General features: G+C 41.6%; 1 protein-coding gene across 7 annotated transcripts in view; it reads left to right on the forward strand.

Moving 5' to 3' along the window:
* Nucleotides 1–21,644, forward strand: part of Nhsl1 (NHS like 1) — a 208,719-nt gene that overhangs the window by 94,245 nt on the left and 92,830 nt on the right. Inside the window, exon 1 of one of the 7 annotated variants that reach the window (XM_051175342.1) lies at nucleotides 7,629–7,769. The exons of the other annotated variants lie outside the window; for them this stretch is intronic. Coding sequence (XP_051031299.1) covers nucleotides 7,754–7,769 — 16 coding nt within the window. The 5' untranslated portion in view covers nucleotides 7,629–7,753. Of the gene's footprint in view, nucleotides 1–7,628; nucleotides 7,770–21,644 lie in introns of those variants that run through there. 7 annotated transcript variants of the gene reach the window in all.

The raw sequence follows: 21,644 nt of genomic DNA on the forward strand, positions 1-21,644 counted from the left end.
GGGACCACGGCTTTCCAAGCTTGCTGTGGTAGACTTGCCTTGGGACAGGATCTGTGTTTGCACATAAGACCAAAGAAGTGATTGTTCCTAAAAAGTCTATCAAATTATTAACAGTCATCAACTGAATTCTTAAGAGGGCGTTTTTATTTGATTGTACAGATTTGTGGGTTATGGTATGACAATGTGACTTGTGTATAATAAGGTCAGTGACTTATTAAATAATAACACTTTTTGCTTTGTTTTTGAGTCTGGGTCTAACTACGTAGACCAGGCTGGCCTCAAACTCAAAGAGAGTTTGAGTTTGCCTCTGCCTCTTGAATGCTGGGATGAAAGGTATGAGCCCCCAGGTCCCACCAATAATGAGTTTTAAGAAAGGCTTACATAGGGAAAGAATCACTCCCATTTATTTGATTTTTAAGAAACATGTTAAGTAAACATCCATAGTGTTGGATATATGTCTCATCTGGGCTTGTGTCTGTCTGCCAGTTCTTTGCTTTTTGGATCTACTAATGAAGTGATTGTATGTAGTTATGCTACAAATATTTGTTCACCTGTCCTATCATGCTCCAGGCACCCTTCAAGTATCAAAGGAGCAGGTCTTTGCTTTGAGGAATTCTCCTTGGATAGCTGGGCGAGTGAAGTGCTGTGCAGAGCCCAAGGGGGATTAGTTCTTTCTGGAGAGGGAGATGCTCAAAAAAGTCTTTAGTGAAGCGAGGAAACAGAGTAGGAGTGAAGCTGCATTCCAGACAAAGCAAATGACAGACTCATCAGAGGTAGCCAGGGTGGGAGACTGTGTGGACTGTGGCATGAAGCCTGCTGAGAGGACCACTCAAGAGGAGGTGTGTCCAGAAGAGTTGGCAAAATGCATTTACTCTAATTCTAGAGGAGCTTTTATTGGTAGATGAGGGGTGTGTGTGTGTGTGTGTGTTGTATATTTGTGTGTATATGTCTATATGTGTTCATATGCATGTATACATATATGAATGTATGTGTGTGTATTATGTGATATATAGGTATTTGTATGTAGGTTCATAAGTCTGTATGATGTGTGTGTATATGTATAAATGTGGTATGTATGTATGTGTGCGCATATTACTTAAGTGGAGTAATAATTTTCTCCCCAAGGAAGGCATAGAATGGTTAGAGTCCTTCTAGAAAGATGTAGTAGGAATAAAAGTGGATCAAGGTTAGATTTAGTAAGAAAACAAAATAACTACAAAGGTATATAGGAGGGTCTAGCTTGAAGCAAAATAACCAATAACACTCATTTGGGTTTAGTCTTTAAAAAAGGAAAGATTTATTCTGCCTTATGATTACAGAGGTTATCAGCTGGTTCTGGTGTTTTTGGCCTGTGGCAAGGCAGAACCATGGTAGAAAGGGCATTGTTGCTCACCTCATGGCAGAGAGAAAGATGCTCCTCACACTCCCCCAGAGACCTGTTTCCTCCACCTAGGTCCACTTCCCGGGAGTGCACTCAGCTATGAACTCATCACCCGGTTACCTTTGAGGAAGTTAGTGTTCTCATGATCTAATCATTGTTCAGTAGCCTCACCAGCTGGGAACCAGATATTTAGCACACAAGCCTTTTCCTGGGGATACTGTATCCAAACCATAGCAAATTTTGCCCCTGGCCTTGTGCCTGTTTCTTAATGCAAAATACATTTTACTAAACTGCAAGCCCTGCCAAACTCTCAACAGTCCCAACATTACTGAAAAGTCTTAACTTAATTTCTCTTCTGAGACTCAGGCTATGAACCCATTTTTTGTTTTTGTTTTCTGTAGTTGTTGCTGTTATTCTTTTAGTTATATATGTTGCCATACAATGACCCAGGGTAGGCATTCCCATTTCAAGCAGAATAAATGGGGACATAGAAAGGAAGGATATAACTAAGCAAGATCAAAACCCAGCAGGTTTTGTAAATGTTAAGTCCTACAGTTCCAAGCCTGGAAGCTGGGGTTGGTGGGAGTTCCAGCATCCTCGCAGGCTGCAGGCCACATGACTTCCTTCCTGGACTGTCTGCTTGTGTCCTGCTGCTTTCCTTGGCAAGCATTGAACCTCTCTGAGCCCTTTAACCTCCAGAGTCAACGGCTTTTACAGCAAGTGAAGCAGGGGCACTTCTTCCAAAGATCTCTCCTGGCTAGTCTGAGTCTGCAGTGCGTGAGGCTGTGCTGATTCCCTGGGCATCCTCAAGGTACTGTTGTGACTACAGCAAGGGACCCGGCTTTCTTTTAAAAGCATAGGTCTCTTTAGCATAGGTCCTCCCGATCGGGCCACTTTAACATACTCCTTTTCTGGCCTTAATTCCAAGTGCTCCAAATCTTTCTAATCTGTTTTAAGTTTGTATTTCACTGTAACTATGGCTGAAAGTAGCCAGAGATACTCATGCCACAGCCTGAAGGTTGTCCTCACTAGATTAAGTAGTCCATCAACTTTATCCTGATGTCATTACAAATGTTTTAGGACACAGAAGAAAATGTGACCATATTCTTTGACAGAATGTGACAACACATGGCTTCAAATGCAATTTCCAATAGAGTTCTTGTTCTCATCTAAAACTGTATGAACTTAGTATAGTGTTGCTTGCATTTTTATTGGCATTCTAGTCTTTGAGACTCACACCCCAATCACCTTGGTAGCATTCTAAAAGTCTCCAGACTTTTCCAAGTTGCTTGCACAAACCAGTTCTAAAGGCGTGAACCCCATGGCCAGGCATATTGTCACAAGGACCCTTCTTGTTGGTACTGATTTTCTGTTAGTTTTTGTTTTGTTTGTTTGTTTTGTTTTGTTTTTAATCAATATAATGGATATTATATTGGCAAATTGTCTTGAGTTGCTTGAGTTCACTGAGAAGCTGGCCCTGGAAGCAGGGTTATCTCCCTCCCACATACATTTCAGACCCAAGTATATTTGTCTCAAAGCCCCTTACCGGGGGATCCAGGCCCAGATCAAGTTAGGAGGAGGAGGCTTTCAGACCAAAAATCTGTTTCAGATTGTCTACAGGGATGGCCAGACAGATGTCACCATAGCAATCGAGTGGTTTAAACTATCCAAAGGGGTGCTAGGAGTTAACTTAGCGTGCATGATGGCCTAAGTTAATTTCTGGCACTTGGTGATGGAAAGGTTGCTTAATATGTAAAAACCAAAAAAAAAAAAAAAAAAAAAAAAAAAACAAACTTAGGTTTAATTCTAGGAGGAATGAGTGGATGAACTAACCAACCAGGGGGAAAGTGAAATTAGTCAATTTAAAGTTATGATGCTATGAATCTATGTCTTCTTTCTCTTGTGTCTTTAGGTTTCACAAATAATGGACAAGGCCTGACTGAGTTCCTCTCTGACAGAGTCTAACTGCTGATGAAGTCATATGTACAATTGTAGGATGGGCTCGAACTCGGGTCCTCATGCTTGCATAACACACACTTTATTGGAGGAAAAGTTTCTCTTGTTGTTTTTGCAGCTGTGCATAGGAACTTCCTGTTGATTCTCTTGTCTCTGCCTCCAGTTTTACCCTAGAAGCTCTGGGATTACAGATGCAAGCTGGCGTCTAGCCTTTTAGGTGGTGTCCAGGATTGACCTATGACAAAGGGTCATAATGCCTCTTTGGCCCTTTTTGGTTAGAGGAAGAACCAGAATTCTTAGGGGAAAGAGTGGTTTTTTGTTTGTTTTTTTTGTTTTTGTTTTTTTTGTTTTTGTTTTCCAGGGATGGAATAAGAGTTTTGAGTCAGTCTTTGCTCACTGATTCTATGTGTTATGTACATTCTTGCCTAATTTATCCTCATCATACTGTGGAAATCAAAATTCTTGTCTTGTGTACAAGTGACCATCACTGAAGCGCTTGGGAAGATATTTCTCTGCCAGGTTGGCTGTGTCTATGGCTACTGATTTGTCCTGTAGAGGTCATGTTAAACTTTAACATTGACACTGGATGTTGTAATCCCAGAAGGGAGTAAAGAGGTTGCCGCCCTGGCTCCAGTGTAGGCAGGGAAGAGCTCTAAATTCATGGCCTTGTACATCATTCCAGCCTGCTCCTCCATACAGAAGTTTATATAGTTCAGGTATTTATTTTCTACGTTAGTAACAGTGATTAATAGTGGTGGAATAATTTTAATCCATAGTCCTTAATGTTTTTTTTTTTTTTCAATTTTGAATGTTATATTTTATCATGTTTTATTCATAGGGGTATTTTCACAGTCAGAAATAAAGGGTCTTTTCTTCTTCCCTCCCTCCCTCCCTCCCTCCCTCCCTCCCTCCCTCTCTCCTTTTCTTCCTTCCTTCCTCCCTCTAGGATAGGGCTTCTCTTTGTAGCCCTAATTGTCCTAGCTCGATCTGTAGACCAAGCTGGCCTCTGACTCACAGAGATCCACCTGCCTCTGCCTCCTCAATACTGGAATTAAAGATGTGAGCAATTACGCCAGGCTCAAAAAGAAGGGATTTTTAAACATGCTGATCTACTTTGACAGAAGGCCGCTCATAGCCCGAGATAAATGCTGTGAACTTTGCAGGTGGTGATATCTGTAATTTCACAAATTTCATAAAAGGTGGTGTTTGTATTGTTTGGGAGAGTTATAGTCTAGGACACCCCCCACCTCTTTCAAATCCAAGTAGAAGTGTAGCACCAGAAATAAGGGACATGGAAGAAAAGAGATTGTAAGCCTTTCTGTAAACATACATTGAAAATAACTTCAAAAAAAATTCATGTTCCTTTCTCCATGATTTTTGCCTTGTTAAATGTAGGACTTCTTTATTAAGTTACCTCAAATGCAGTGGCATATGATGTCACAGTTCAGGAGGACATAGGTTGAAACCAGGGGAAGTAGGCTACATTGTTTTTGAAGGCGTAGGGGGTGTTCTTTGCTTGTCTTTCCTGGCTCTGGTGGCTGGGTGTGTTTCTTGCCCTGAGGGAGCATCATTCTATTGTCTGTCCCATTTCCACAAGCCCTTCTTCATGTCTGTGTGTGTCTCTCTGTCTGACTAAGATCCTCTCGTTGGATACAGGGATCAACTACCTAATTCTTGCCTCATCTTCATCCTGAGCCTAGTCATACTTCTAAGGACTTTGTTCAAAATGAGGTCACATCATGAGGGTGATGTCACATTGTGAAGAGAGAAGAGAATTTTGGGTGGGTACTATTAACTGCTTCACCAAATTATACTGCTTTCTTTTCCCTTGAGACAACGGGGTCTTGTGTATCCTGTACTAGATACATTCAAATTGACTGTGTAGCTAGGAATGACTGAACTTTGGGTCCTCCTATCTGCTCCACCATGCCCAGGTTATATGATGTTGCAGATAGAACCCAGTGCTTTGTGCATACAAAGTAGTACAATCCGTCTATGAATTGAACCCCGAGCTATATGTGCTTTATTGTGAGTGGCTAACAACAGCGAGTAAGTTAAATGCTAACAGGCAAGAGCCTACCATTGATCATTATTTGTTTGGGCTCCTATGGCTTAGCTTTACTTACAGAATTGAGTCCTAATTATTTATTCCAGTTATCTCCCTTCCTCCAACCTTTGCCATGTTGGGGATCCAGCCCAGGGCACATCAGGCAAGCGCTCTACCAGTGAAATACAATCCCCACTCCTAGTCCACTCATCTATTCCATGGAAACACGAAAAGTCAAATTGTTTCTTTCAAACTGACATGGTATACCTAACAGTATGCACCTGTGTACCATACCTGAAAAAATTAATGGATCAGGCTAGAACCTTTTGAGTATGCGAATACATTTCATATAGTCTTCACATTTATAGGCAGTGAACTGCTTAGAGTCCATCTAAATAGTGATATAGGCGCCATGGGAATCCGGTTCTCTTTATTTTCTACCACATTATACATTCCTGTATATAAAGTCATGTACAACAGTAAAAAAGGCTTAAAATATAGGTACCTGTGGATATTCTTAATGTTCATTTAAATACATAGGACACACTCACACCCCCAACCACCTGTATGAGCCGCTTGTTCAAGAGTCTTAACCCTCTGAGGTAGGAATTTCTCTGTGCCATTTAAAATGTTGAATCTGGGGCTAAAGAGATGGCTCAGTTATTAACAGCAATGGCTGCTTTTCCAGGGGACCTGGGTTTGGTTTCCAGCACCCCCATGGTCATTAACACTGGCCTGAATTCCAGTTCCATTGGATCCAGTGCCTCTTTCTGGCCTCTGTGAGCACAGCACATACATAATACGCAGACATAACATGTAGGGAAAATACCTATACATAAAAAGATAAATAAATATATATTTTTAAAAAGTTGAATCTCACCTGTAAGAACATTTTAGGAGGGCCTTTGCAATTCATACATCATACAGAAGACTACTCAAGATAGAATGACTCCAGCTCACCAAGCTTACTTGGTCACAAGTGACATGGAAGAGCCCAGTGTGGTTTTGAATGCTACACTGCTGATCCTTAGGTAAACAGATTGCCTCATGGCTTACTAGCTGAGTCCTAAATTGCATTTCTGTTCTAAGAGTTAATGCCCCACCTTATCATTTCACAGCCAAGTTCTCTGTGTCTTTAACTTCTTGTGGTCAGAAACCTCATCTTCTGTTTCCTTCAGGTCATAGGAAGTAGTCCAGTGACTTTCCTGGGATAGGCAACGTGTTGTGGTACAGGATCGTGAACAGTAGTTCAACGGGGATGTGCTGAGCCAGATGGTGAAAGGCAAAGGATCATAGAGCATCTACACTGTGCAGCAAGGGCAGCAGCTGGTACTCAGCACACAGATAAATAGATTGAGTCTATGAGTCAGTTTCCTGCCTCCTGGGGTGTCCAGAGGAAGACCTGCCAGCAGCAGCTGGGCTTGTGAACAATGGTTGCTTCCTGCAGTCAGGGGATTCTCCATTGTATGTGTGGAAGGACTCCTAGGGCCACTCAGGGTTCAGATGGAACTCTCAGAGTACCCGGGAGCCAGTGTTGTAGATTATTTCTTTGCTTTCATTTATAACCTGTGATGGAGAATTTGCTAAGGTGTGTTTAGCCCTTCATTGTAAGTGAAGAGATTGAATGATCCAGCTGTGCCATAATAGTTAAAAACACATATTTCAATACTGACTGCAATGTCATAGTGGCAAGTGTGACATAGTTCATATTTCTATGCTAATACGTTTATCTATAACACCAGTAGGCTATGAATAATGATGGTGAACATCTACATGAGGTTTACCATTTGGTATGATATGAATGTTTCATACATTTTCATTGATTTATGCATATTCAACTATGTGGAGAGCTTAGTATTCTAATGTTCAGTGTTAACTACATGCTAGTACATACATGTTCCAAAGAAGAGAGATGTACATGTGACAAGAAAGGAAGAGGGAAGGCAAGGTGATAGTGGTAATTAATAGCAAACTGGTAGAGTCCAGTGACTTCTGTGCCGTTGATCAAGAGAACAGCCACATCTACTGCGATGGAAAATGCTGAGAGATAAGCACCAACAAATGGGCTCTCCGTGGTCCCCAGGCTGCACTGGACAGGATGGACTGCCACTGCTGGCCCTGGGCTCCCCTCTCTTTTCTAGAGGAGCCAGGGCTGGTTCCTGGTGTGGAGGACGGACAGATAGGGAGGTGTCAGCAGCCAGGCCAGAAAGCTGGGATTGGGTAGTGGCTTCCTGTAGTAACAGGCTCTGGCTGGCTGCCCTGAGCTCTCTGGCGGTGGCTGCTGAAGAGGTGGGTGGGAGACAGCTGTGCCTAGCACTCCAGGCCACTTCGGCTCCCAGAACACCAGCCCTCCATGGATCTGCTGAACAATGTTCTGCCTGAAAGGTGAGGGGGCTTTGCGTCCCTTTGGGAAAACTCTGTCATTCAAGCCACAGGGTGGGATCCACTGCAATTAGAATTGGAGGGAGTTTAGTAAGTATGAAAGTAAAAAAGTCATTGTTCTCTCTTTTGGTCTCAAACAGGAAGAAAGACCTCCTGCTGGAGAGATGGAATTCTTTTAGACAGAAAGATTTCTCCGTTTAAATGTGTCTTGTGTGTGTTCTGTGTCATAGATGAAAGTTTTTTTTGTTGTTGTTGCTGTTTTATTTTAGTAAGTTCCATAACCTAAGAATTGTTTAGTGATGTTCTGGGAGTCCTAGAAGAGACGTTTTTCATGTTAGGAGTTACTCATACACAATGTTAGAGGAGGGTAGAGGGGAAAGGAGTCCATTGCTTTCAGTCTTAACACATGAATTCAGGAGGGATACTAATTGTACAGTAGAAGACACTTTTTGTTCTGACTGCATGTGAGTTGTAAGATTTCCAAAGTATTCTACGTGGTGAATAACTGAGTATTTGTATTGATGGGTAACTGATGATTTTCTTTGTTAGACAATTAGTTTTTATTCCTTGAATTATTATGTTTCTTCCAGCTCTTATCACAACATCCTTACTTGGGGCGTGTGAAAAATGTGCATTTTCTATGAGGTTGTTGAAATGAGGGAGTTAGGACGAATTTCCTTGGAACTGAAGCAAGCTATGATGCTCATATCTTTCTGTGTATGTCATTCTGGTGATGTTAAGCTCTTGACAGCTTTTCAGTTTTGGGAAAGAAGATGCCCCTGGGTTGTTTGTTGTGTAGATCACTCCTGTTCTCTGTTTTCCGTCTGTTAATCGGGTACAGACATGGGTTGTGGGGTATCTGTCTTTGTGTGTTCTCACCAGAGTCTTCGGTGGTCTACTGTAAGTTGGAGACATTTATTGATGGACCAGACACAGAACTGACCAAATTGAGGAGACAAGAATGAAAAGATACCACCTCTTCCTCTTCAAACATCCAATTCTTATTATTATTGCCTTCTCTCTTTTTTTTCTGGGTTTTATTTATTTATTTATTTATTTATTTATTTATTTATTTGAGTCAGGGTTTCTCTGTGTAGCCCTTGCTGTCCTATAACTTGTTCTGCAGACCAGGCTGGCCTTGAACTCTGCTGTCCATCTGCCTCTCAAGTGCTGGGAGTAAAGGCATGCACCACTACTTCCCAGCCTCAATTAACTCTTACAGCAGAGAGTCATAATGGATTTCTTGGGACACTAGTCTAAATGCATTTGAAAATTTCTAAAAAGTAGTTTTTGATGAAGAGGTTTATGAAATTGTTTCTTTTAAACTTATTTTTAGTTGTGGAAAAAAGGTGTAGGCCATGAACAATATTATTGGATAGATGGACATGCTATCTTGGTATGATATCCACAGTGCAGTTGATATCATTATAATCTAATGATAGCTCAAGATTAAGAACTTTTAATTGAATGAATGTGTGAAATCGCCATTGAGCATAATATTTAGAGCTTCCATGTGTTTTTTTCTCCCACCCATCCCTTAAAAGCAATTTCACTTTCTTAGAGAAAGGACTCAGCTTCTGTGTCAACTTAGGACAGCTACATACTTTGATTCGGAAGTGTGTGTGTTTAAACATGGAATCCATTTGAGCAGCCTGAATAAAGCCCCTTTTCGGATCTCTAAGTACCAGACAAACTACTGATAATTCATACTTCCAGTGATTTACAGTCTGTTGCTGGTGCACAGTAATGCATTGTAGATAACCAAATGTGCGACCTGCCAAATGAGGCAGACACATGATGAAACCCAGGATTTTTTTTTTTTTTTTTAACCTTTGGGTATTTTTTGAAATAGGCCCAGGAATATTAAGGACCACTTGATGGTGGAAAACAGGGAGGTGGGAGTCCTTTCAATAATTGGCTTATCTCTGTTGCTAGCTCACATCCTGGGGGCTATTAAATATGTGGCAGTGGTTAACATTAACCTTAGAGGAAATGTGATTGCCTTTCTTTGGGTTTAAATCGTGTTCCTGTGTATTTCTTGGAATTGCTGAAAGAAAACATTTTAATCAGATAGCCTCCCACACTGATGCAATTTTCCTTTTCTAATTGAGGCTTTTTTTTTTTCTCAAGTCACGTTTTCTTAGCTTTCTGTCAGCTTTGTGCTAGTAAATGTCCATATAGAAGTTACCTTTGTCATTACTATTTCCAGAATAGCATACAGTTGTTCTGTATCTGTGAAACTGGTTGATCCTTTAATAAACCTTTAATAAATTTAGTCACTGTTTGCTGTCACCACTAAAATATTTCAGTATATCCACCCCACCCAAATTAATTTGTCTGAGCAACATCTGAGCTCCTAGTCTCTGGGAAGATGCTTTCTGAAGTTCTGACGAGACCCCTGTGGTTAACAAAGGCATGGTGTGACGTTCCTGCATTGTCTAGTCAGTGATCCATCATGGTGCAATATGGCGGTTTCTGGCTGACCAAACAGTATAACTAATGGCAAGCTACCATGTGTTTATCATATGTGTATAGTCACAGATGACTGTCTTTAAAAACAAAACAAAACAAAAACTAGAATTAAATATTTACTATTGAAATCACATGGGACATAGTTATCTCTAAGATGGTTACAAACAGAAATTTATTAAGTACAGTACACCAACCTCATCTTATAAATGTTATATTTAAGTGCCTTTCCTGTATGGGGTAGATGTTTAAAATTTTTCTAATCCATCACAGACTGATGTCTCATAAACGTCAAATCACATGTTGTATAATGTCACTACAATGTCACACACTAATTTACTTGCTTTTTGGATGTCAACAAAGTATTGTCACAATGGTGCTATTAGCAAAAAAACAAAAAACAAAAAAACAAACAAAAAAAAACATGCATTTACTAGAGCAGCTGTATTTAGTTATAAGGTTCTGCAGGCCAGCTATCTGAAATCAAGGTATTGTCTTGGCATGTAGGTACCTCTACTCAATAAAAACATCCTCTATGGGAGAGAAGAAAGGGAACTTTGAAAGCTTAAGAAGCTCAGAAAATGACTAGATTTGGGCAGGAGAAATGGCTTAGTGGGTAGAGTGCTTGCCCTGCAAATGTGAGGTCCTGAGTTTGGATCTCTAGAACCCTTGTAAGTCTGGATGCCATAGTGCATGTCAATAAACCCAGCACTCCTAAGGCATGATGGGTGGTAGAAACAGGAGAATTCCTGCAAGTTTGCAGGCAAGGTAGTCAGGCCTATGTAGAAACCTGTCTCAGACAAGGTGAAAAGTGTAGACTAGCAACTGAGCTTGTCCTTTGACACCCACATATGTGTTGTGGTGTGTACATACCCACATTCACACATGCTCATACATTATATACCACACATACACACAGAAGGCCTCTCCCCAAGGGTGTGTATGTTTGTGTGTGTATGTATGTATGTATGTATGTATGTATGTATGTATGTATGTGTGTGTTTGTGTGTTTATTGTGTGTTTGTGTGTTTAGTGTGTGTGTGTGTGTGTGTGTGTGTGTGTGTGTGTGTGTGTGTGTGTAGCAATTGTTTGGAAGGAGGAGACTCCCTGGTGGAGTTGCCTGCAAGGCTCCCTTGGCAGAAGCTCTGTAAGGATGTAGCTTTTGTGAACTCTCACCCATGCTGGGATAGAAGTTTCAATGACCCAGCTCCTTGAAGTCACTGTGCTTCTGTCAACAACAATAACCCCCTGGTTCACTGTTAGACTTAGGTGAAACCAATGCTTTGGTTTGTCATCGGTTCCACTTCTGGTGCACACTGGTATCCCATTTATTCTAACAGCATCCAGCCCACCAGTTTCTGCTCATTTTCATGAGACCTTTCCTGTTTGTTTTTGTGTTGAACAGCTTTCTCATAAGGACACAAGTTAATTAGGGCCTTCTCTAATCTCATGTCTAGCCTCAGTTTCACTGAATCCATCTGCAGGGGCCCTGTTTTCCAATAAAATCCTATTTTGAAGTTCTAGTGGATGTAGATTCTAGAAGGACGCTATATTAACCAGGATAGCAGAACATGCATAAAGTCCATGAATTGAATTTGCATTATAAGTGATATGCTAGGAGTGTGTGGTCATTGCCCTGCACATGCGGTGTGTGGACACTGCCCAGCGCATGTGGCTGCTTTGAAGGTGCTTTTGAAACCTGACAATGCACATTTAAGGCCAATTTGTACATAGATGGATTGGAAATCTACTCGAGCCCAGCCATGCAAAATAGAAAGTTGGCTCTTAAGTTCTGTTACACTATCCTGTTTCCTTTATGAACTTTTATCCTGTTGAGAAGGGGAAAAACAAAAAAACAAAACTGAACTTAAGTTCACTTCAGTCAACTCAATGTGAGCCAAACCTTTAAACACTGTATTTGATAGTCCAGGCTGTTGGATGATTTACCTTCCAAAATTCTCTTGTCATGTTATTCTTGACAAAAGTAAAACAATGTTTAAAAAAGAAAAAATGATGTTAACATGGGAAGGATGAATGTAGACATTACTTACCGGCCTAAGAATCGATTCAGTATTTAAGGTATACCATAGGTCCTAATTAGATGGATTTTATTATTGGATTTTTCTTGGCTCTTCACTTTTAACAGGGATTTCAAAGCAGGGATTGGTATAGGGCTGGATTCTTTCCCTTCTCTGTGTTAGTTTATCTTCCAAGATCTAGAAAGCAGGTTTGATGGGAAAGCTGTAAGTTCTGTGCAGTTGGGTGTGTCCCAGCTGGCTGCGTGCTCTACATGGTGGAATCTTGTAGGTATTCTCAGCTTCACAAGTTACAGATTTAGGAAAGCCTCTGGCTCATCTAATAATAGCAAAGAGTTATGCTGGAGAGCAGGAGTGTGGCCATGAGCCATTTCAGGCATGCACTTCTGCTCCTTTGAGGACAGTTCATGCTGGAAACAGCCCCCTCCTTCCTAGATGTGCTCCCTGGGATGAAGTGCAGGCCTCTTTCCAGTTGTCTCGTGTATGTTGTATATGCAGAAGAATTCCTTAGATTCTTTTCTTGGCAGCATTTAGAAACCAATGTGAGGAATCAGAAACAGATTTGTTTTTTCTGTGCTGGAACAAGTGCATTTTTCAAGTGTGCTAACAAGCAACCATTTGCTTTGGAAGGTCTCTTGGCACTCCCAGCCCCCTTTGTTTGAGACAGGCTCACTCTGATGACCTGGAACTCACACTCCTCCTGTCTTTCCTCTTCCAGAGTGTTAGAATTTTAGGTGTACACTGTACCCAGCCATTGCACTTCCTTCAATTCCATAATGCACCATCAAGCGGCCAGTGAGGAAAATCCCTGTTGTTTTTCTTCTTTGATTCGTAGAATCAGTGAAGGCAGGAAAAGCAAAGCAACACTAGGAATACCACAGTTGTAGAATTCTGGGCATTTTACTTTCGTGCTTTAAGTACTTGGGCATTGTGTAAATTACCAGTGTCTTTAGATGCTCTAGACCATTTCTAGTAAAGTGTCCCCCATTCCTTCACTCTCCAGTCATTTAAAAACTGCCCGTTATTGATAGCCAGTAATCTGCAGCTACCAAGGGGGTGGGGTTGCACCTGCAATTTGAGTTAGCACTTCTCATAGATGCACTGGCGAGGTCTTGCATTTCTGAGATCAGAGGGAAGCAGGTGGTTTACAAGGAGCCAGATCTGTCCTTGATAACGTGACTGTTACAGTAGAAGCCAGATCACTTCCCTAAGCAGTGGCATAATCTAGGAGGTGCTGTCCTTAGGGCAGAAAACAGTTTCTGGTTTTGCTGCACAAAGTGCACAGCGCTTCGGACCTGGCCATTTGTAGCTCCTGCTATGTACAAAGATAAAGCCATGGATCTTTTGGGGGAACCGAAGCAAGTGACTTTAGTTCCTGAAAACCTTAGCAAAAATGTGCTTTACCTTGGCTTTCAATTTTAATATGGCGGGAGGGCAGGGAGGGGCTCACTGTGTAGTGGAGGATGATGCTGAATTAACTCCTATTTCACCTCCTGTGGGATGGATGGGATTATAGGCATGTGCCACCACACCCATTTAGTTTTTGCCACACTGGGGACAGAACCTAGGGCCTTGTGAATGCTAGGCAAACATTTGATCACGGGAGCTATATCCTTATCTTCATTTTTTAACCTATGCTTGTCTCATTTCTTTGTGGATTTTCATGTCTCTCTGTTGTTTTTATATTCCCCTCTTTGCTACCATTCTGACAGCCTATATTAACTATTTTTCTTGTTGTTGTGCCAAAATACCCAAGAAAAACCACCTTTTGGCTTGCAGTTTAAAAAGGGATATTATCGGGGCTGGAGAGGTGGCTTAGTGGTTAAGAACACTAACTGGTCTTCCAGAGGTCCTGAGTTCAATTCCCAGCAACCACATGATGGCTTATAGCCATCTGTAATGAGATCTGGTGCCCTTTTCTGGTCTGCAGGGTTACAAGCAGACAGAATACTGTATACATAATAAATAAATCTTTAAGCGGGCGGGGGGGGGGGTAATAACTCAACATGGTGGATGGAGAAGGTATTGAGCCTGAGGTGGTTTGTTGTGGGATATTTGTACACTGTGTGAAGATGCAATAAAAGCTGAATCGCCAGTAGCTAGGCAGGAGATATAGGTGGGACTTCCAGATAGAGAAAAGTAGTAGTAGGAATCAAGACATAAGAGAAAGATGCCAAGACATGGAAAACAAACAAGACATGCAAGAGGAGGTAATAGTCATGAGCCATGTGGCAGCTCATAGATTAATAGAACTGAGTTAACTTGTTATAAGAGCTACTTAGGATCAAGCCTAAGCTATAGGCTAAACTTTCATAATTAGTAAGTGTCTGTGACATTATTAGTAATTAGTAAGTGTCTGTTCCATTATTGGGGAACTGGTGGAATAGAAAAAGACTTGTTACAGTGGTCAGTCACAAAATCTCTGCAGTCATGAAGCACAGAGTGGGCAAGAAGTGGGACCTTGACGTAAAATCTCAAGACACACTCCCAAGTGATCCACGTGCTTCTGTTAGATCCCACCGTCTAAAGGTTCCACAGCCTCCCAAAACAGCTCCACCAGCTGGGGAAGTAAGTGTTCAAACATAGGAGCCTACAGACATTTCATATCCACATGACCACACAGTCATAGATGCTCATTGATACCCAGTCAGGTCCTACTGAATCCGCCCTGGTACATATGCAGGAGCATGCCTTAGAAAGGGTGATAGGAGAGAGGCTGGGGTGGTTAGGGTGGTGTTATAAAAGTCATCATGTAGCCTGGTGGTGGTGGTGCACACCTTTAATCCCAGCACTCAGGAGGCAGAAGCAGGAGGATCACTGTGAGTTTAAGACCACCCTGGTCTACAAGAGCTAGTTCCAGAACAGCCTCCAAAACCACGGAGAAACCCTGTCTTGAACAACAAAAGTGTTCCTTGATAATCATGACTCAGATTTCTAAAATGATTAACAGCCATTAGTGAAGAAAATTCAGGAAATCTTGTCTATCCTTTGATCAGATGAGTTTAGCCCTTCAGGGGAAGATCTCCTAAGCCATGGTCTACCTAATAGAACACCAAAGATTCAGCAATAGCACATATAAAAATTGGGTGTTTTTCCATGACAAATGCAACAGTTTTATTTAAGCTTGATTCAGGTGTTCTAAAGAGTTATTGATTAACCCAGTTTCAAAAGTAAAGATTGTTCTGTAGCATAATGTGCAAATCTGGTGTTTTCCACATAGGCAGATATGTTTCTCATTCTCCACTGCAACATATTTACAGCAGCCTTTACGAAATTTTCTGGGTTCTGAGTTGTATAAATACATCCAGATGAAGAAAAAGTATCAAAAGTTGAATATCCTGGCAGAGGAGTATTAGAGTAGAACAATACTTTGAAAGACATGTAAGCTGGAATAGCCTCCTGCTAGTCCTCTGACTGCTCCAAAGGAAGTGTTTGCTGCCACAGAAACTGAAACAAAACCTTTCGTTTTTGGAAATGTTTCCTGGCAGAACAAATACTTGATAAAAATTTTAAAGCTAGATTTTGGAATGCTCAGAGGGTGCTTTTTATAAAAGTGTTTTATTGTTACAAAATCTCTCTGCGTCCAGATGAGAGGGATGGGCAGGTGGATAGTTTCACTCCTACCTTCGTAGGTAAGTGCTGTGCTAAGGGGCTGGTAATGAGCTCCTCTTGACATGGGGTTATATTCTGTGTGCTTCTGTTGGGCAGCCCTCTTTGCATCTGAGAGAAAAGAGTGTTAATGTCAGCAAATCACAATGCATGCTCACAGAGCCAAAACAATGCTAGAAGTGGAAAATTCCACACCTGTCTATCATCATGAGCTTGGTCACAGTCAAACCACATGTGGCACCAAATACCCTATAAAATTACTTTTAGGCTATACATATACAAGGTATACATGGTCAGCCTGAACTCTTTTTTGGGGGTGGGGTGGGGTAGTTGAGACAGGGTTTTTCTGTGTAACAGCTCAGCCTGAGTTTTTTTGTTTAGACTTGGGGATCTACCTAAGATGTCTCATTTCTCACTATACCAGCAGCCTCAGCCTCCAAAAGTTAAAAAAAAACCAAATAAATAAAAATCTGAGCTGCTTTTGATCTTGAGCATTTGGGGACCAAATCCTTATGCATATGTGAAAAGATGCCATCCCCCCCCCTTCTCTCTGTCTCTGTCTCAAATCAGAGCATTCATAGATGTTATAAAGATTGAACACCAATAAGTACATTTCTGTAGTTTCAAGCATGTCAAATATAAAACTTTAGTTTGATATCAGTCACCAGTTTTAAGGCTGGGTTTACAAGGCCAGTCTTTTTCATGATAGTTTCTTGTTGGTCTTCCTATGTCTCTGATGCTAGAATTGTCTTTGATGCTGCCCAAGATAGTAGTGTTGCTGTGGCCAATATTACAGGCTTTTTTTTTTTTTTAAATCCTTTTCCCACTTAGGATAACAATCTTCCTGAGAATGGGGGTGTCCTACTTATTCCCCAGAGCCCACTTGTCTTCATGAAACTGTAGAATGAGTTCATTGTTTGAATGTTATTTGAAAAAGGTATCTGTGAGTTAGATGGGAGGAGGCTGGAGCCCTTACAGTAGATGGGGTTGCTTCTGTATGTAATGTGCCCAAGGATTTTCCTACCTGCTTATTTAATGAGATCCTTTCATTTTTTTCCTCTGTCGGTTTTGGAAAGTGGCTTTCAAGTTCAGGGCCTTGTAATGAGCAGCTAGATGCCTTGACTTGGACCACAAGTAGCTCTGTGAGGTCTAAAATTGGGTTAGATTGTATAGACACTCTCTGGAGAAATAAGAGGCAGGCCCTTCTTGCAGAAGCAGAGTGGTTCTTGCTGTAAGTGCCATGTTAAGAATTATCTAGTCAAGCCAGCATTGGTGGAGCACACCTTTAATCCCAGCACTCCAGAAGCAGAGGCAGGCAGAACTTTGAGTTTGAGGTCAGCCTGGTATACAGAGCAAGTTCCAGAACAGCCACGGCTACACAGAGAAACCTTTTCTTGAACTCGCCTCCCCACCCCAAACAAAACAAAACAAATAAATAAAAACAAAAAAGAAAGCATTTTTTAAGCCAGGGTGGAGAGTCCTGTTGTGTTTTCTAGTTAGATAATCCAGTATTTGATGTAACTCCAAAGTTTGTGTAAGTGGTCTATACCTCTTTGTGAAGCTTCCAATGCAGATACCCAGCCACCTCATCCCTATCAGCTCCTCCCCGACCCCAAGCACACCTCTATTCTACAGCAACCTTCCTTTTTCAACAGCAAATCCATCTTGCCAGTTGTTCATACCCCAAACCTTGAACTCATGTGTGCTGCCCTTTCCTCATTACTCAGCATCCCATCCTACTGGCTTCTATTAAATGGCTTTGGAAACCGTACTCCCTCCCAGGCCCTTTGCTTGTGCTGCCTGTGTCTTCCTGGACCATAGTAACAGCTTCCCTCTGCAGCCTATTCTCAGCCCAGTAGCTGAGTGACACCTTTAAGGGTTAAGTGAGGCAGCGGCTTCTCCTTCCCTTAAGACCTCTTCTCACTCCTGGTTTAGGCTCCTGATGGAAAATTCTCTTATTCTCTTATTTTGAGAGTGTCAGTCACAGATTAACGTGGGTTGCAGTGCTTTCTAAGTTTCAGAACTTGTCCTGCATCTGACACCATGGAGGAAAAGAAAAAGGTTGCTTTGCCAGAACTGAGCACTGTAGTCTCAGGCAAGCCATGTTCTTGCCCAGTGCTCATGGAAGGTATGTCTTTAAAATGACTTCACATTTTCCTATAATGTGAGAGAGCAGAAAAAAAAAAAAAATCACTCCCTCTCATTTTATCTCAGAGCACCATTCTATATAGTAAATGCAGCAATAGAGATTTCCCTTTGGGCTTTATTAAGTAAGTTTAATAGAATTTCTGTTGGAATCTGGAAAAATTGACTCTAATGGCTTTATTGATGGAGATCCAGTTAGGATGAGCAGTAGGGGTGTGAGCCTGTCTAAACTGGAAAAGGAGCTTAGTTGTGTCTCAACAGCCAAGTTGTTAGATTTATGCATGTCGGGTGTGTGGTCAGATGACAAAAGCCACTCAGGACAGGATGTTATGACTCTTCACTTGCAGCATTTAGATGGAGGGCAGCCTCCACCCTGCCTCAGGGAGTGGGGTTTACATGCTCTCTGGGACAGGGACCACTTTCTGTTGGGTGGTGTGGATGTGCTGAGGCACTGTGGTTTCCCTAACAGGGTTTAAGTAGGTCCCTCCAGAGTTTAGCTAATTAACTTAACCAGGTCTCTGGGTACTTGCCCATTAAAGGAATGGCATATTTAAATGGACATTAACCATCACTCCTGTGAACACATTTTTTGAGGATAGCTTACAATATAAAAGTGGGATGACTACTTTCAACAGGACCGGAAGTACACAAGCATTACGTCAAATAAGAAATACTATTGTTTGTCTGAACATTGTTTTGTTATTGTTATTTTCTGAGTCTTATTTCCTAGAACAGGTCAGTACAAAATCCAATGAAGTCTGGGATAGTGGTGTACAAATGTAAGCCCTGGCCTTTGGAGATAGAGGCAGGAGGATCAAGAGTTTAATGGCATCCTTGGCTATGTAGAGAGTTTGAGGCCAGCCCTGGCTTCATGAGATTCTGCCTCAAAATAAAACACCCCCCCCCACACACACCACCAAAAACCACAAGAGAAAAGTGTAATGAGACAGTTTAATCACTCATTACAGGAATCACAATTGCAGAAAGAAGAGCTGGTAGAAGAAAGGTTCATATATTTCTAGGAACTCCAGTGCTTGAGCAAAGAAGCCTAGGCTTTGTGGTGATGGAGAAAGAGACTTGAGCCAGGCGAGCACTTAGTCTTTGAAGTACCGGGCCACCCTCTGGGAAATGGCTGCTTCCTGGTTCCTCATATTAAGTGATCAGAAGTGGTCCTACCTTCTCCTCTGGAAGGACTGAGGATTTACTCACATAGGGCAAACATACCTTTTGTCTTAAGAACTTTCCTCCCTCTTGAGTGTTCAGGGTTTTAAGAAGGAATCCCCAGGCATACGTTAATGAATGGGCAGTTGATCACAGGGGGGGAAATGGTTTTAAGGAATATTAGGTTATTTTCTGTTAGGAAATAATAATTTAAATATGAAATATTTTTATATAATACCCATTTGACATTTCATTATAGCCTTACTCCACATGGTCTTTTATCCCTTGTTCTTGGCTTTTAGCTCTACTCTAGAGTCATCCTTTTATTTAGTTTTTGTTGTAACATTTGTTCTGTTTCCTCTATACAAACATTCACAACCTGGCTGGCAGCCATTTCTGTCTGCATTGGGTACCAAGTAAGGCAGCCACTTCCTACGTAGGACCCATGGCAGAGTGCATCCAGAGGTAGTCTTTTAATATCTGGAAAGTGTCTGCGTGCTTGCTTGTAATAGGGACCTTATTTTTATTCTTCCCCCTTTCCTTTGGATGGTAACAAATATAGGATCATCTGTCCCCTGACAGTTTCTGTTTGCAGCTTTGTTTGGATCCATCATTTTAATGCCAGTAGAGATCTTACAGAGTTATGAAAGGCTTATGATTTGCCATGGCAGTATTCTTCTCTAATCCTAGTACTCAGAGACTGAGGGAGATTATGAGTTCATGGCTACCCTGGGGTACATAGGAAGGCATATGTGTGTGCATGCTTATTCTCTCTCTCTCTCTCTCTCTCTCTCTCTCTCTCTCTCTCTCTCTCTCTCTCTCTCTCTCTCTCTCTCTCTCTCTCTCTCACACACACACACACACACACACACACACATGATGAGCCTAGGAGCTACTCTGATAGTATATAAGACTTTTTCATGTGAAGCAGAAGACCCTTAACCTAAGAATCAGACTGCTTCAGACCTTCCCAGCTGTATCTCTCTCCTAATAAGTAGAGATAACTGCTCTTCCTGCTTACCTAATGGAGTGATTTTAATGGGAGATTAAAAGAGATAAGGTCCCTGGAGACTAGGAATCTTCTTTGCCTTCTCTTCTATCCCCTGCTAATGACAATCATTAGACCCAGTCTCTCCCCTCATCCTTCAAGCCACCACTGCCTTAGGTGATGATTAGCAGCTCATGTCTTTGTTGCTAGGCAGAGAGAGATTCCTGATTCATCGTCTAGACTCATTCATTACCTAGATCCCAAAGTCCATCCCAATGGCAATACCAGACCACAGTATATTTCTTTTCTGGATAAAAGTGTTTGGGTCTTAACCACTACTACCCCCACATCCTTCAGGATAAAGTATAAATTTATCCATGACATGGAAAGGCTTTTGTAAGAGGGTGTTTGCTAGTTTTCCATTCTGGTCACAATTCTACTGACTTCTTTTCTTGTTCCTGTTCTCTTCATCTTTCTTTTCATTTCCCGTGACCCTCTCTCTGCCTGCAAGGACCTTGGCTTCAATGGGGCTTAGAGGACTTATTTCTTCCTCTTGGAGGATTTCCCCAATGTTCTGCTGCCCTCTGTGCTTGCCCTTTAGAACCTAGAACACAAGGTCTGTGAACTTTTTACTAGGTTCACTGCAAAGACTCAAACGAATGTTGGCGGAATCAATAAATAATTATTTGAAAAAAGTCATTAAAAATATAAAGGAGAATTTTGGCATTCCGTCTGGCTAAGTATTAGAAGCAAAATAGAGAGCATTAGCCTGGCCTCCTAGAAGTTATATAACCACTCACACCAGGAAAGGTACTGCCACTTGCTCTCTTTGGTGTCTGTAAATGATTACTTGTGATGAATAGGTAAGCAAAGACTTCCAAGTGAGACTATGCATCTGGAAAAGAAAAGATTCTAGTCCAGAAAGAAAACCCTAAAGTAATTGGGTCCCCCCTACTTCCTGGGAAAATTCTATTTGTGATGTAGCCATAATATTCTGTAAGTAAATTTGCATAGATGCTATCATCCAAAACAAGATGCTCAAGACTAGGTGGATAATAATGCCCTGGATGATTGATTCTTATCCTAGTCTGCTGTAACAAAGTTACAGGACTGGGTGGTTTACAAGCAGCCAGCAGCTACTGCTGCCAGTTCCAGAGGGTGGGAGTCTTGAGATGTGGTGTCAGCAGGGGTTCTCCAGAGGTTTCAGTGCTGTGGGCTGCAGCCTCCTCTTTACTTCCATGTGATGTGAGAATGAGAGAACTCTCCTGGGGCTGTTTATGAAGGCACCACCCTCTGACCTCACCTCCTTCTAATATGGTCATTTCAGGGTGTAGGGTTTCAACATGGGAATTTGGGAGGAGACAAACTTTCATTCCATTTCAATCTGTAATTGCTTATCAAGTCGAGTGGTCTGAGTGTATTCTCTGGAATTGATGAATACGAGTACAGAGCATCCTCTATTCCACTGTG

Source organism: Phodopus roborovskii, unplaced genomic scaffold, assembly GCF_943737965.1.
Source record: "Phodopus roborovskii unplaced genomic scaffold, PHOROB, whole genome shotgun sequence".
Lineage (NCBI taxonomy): Eukaryota > Metazoa > Chordata > Mammalia > Rodentia > Cricetidae > Phodopus > Phodopus roborovskii.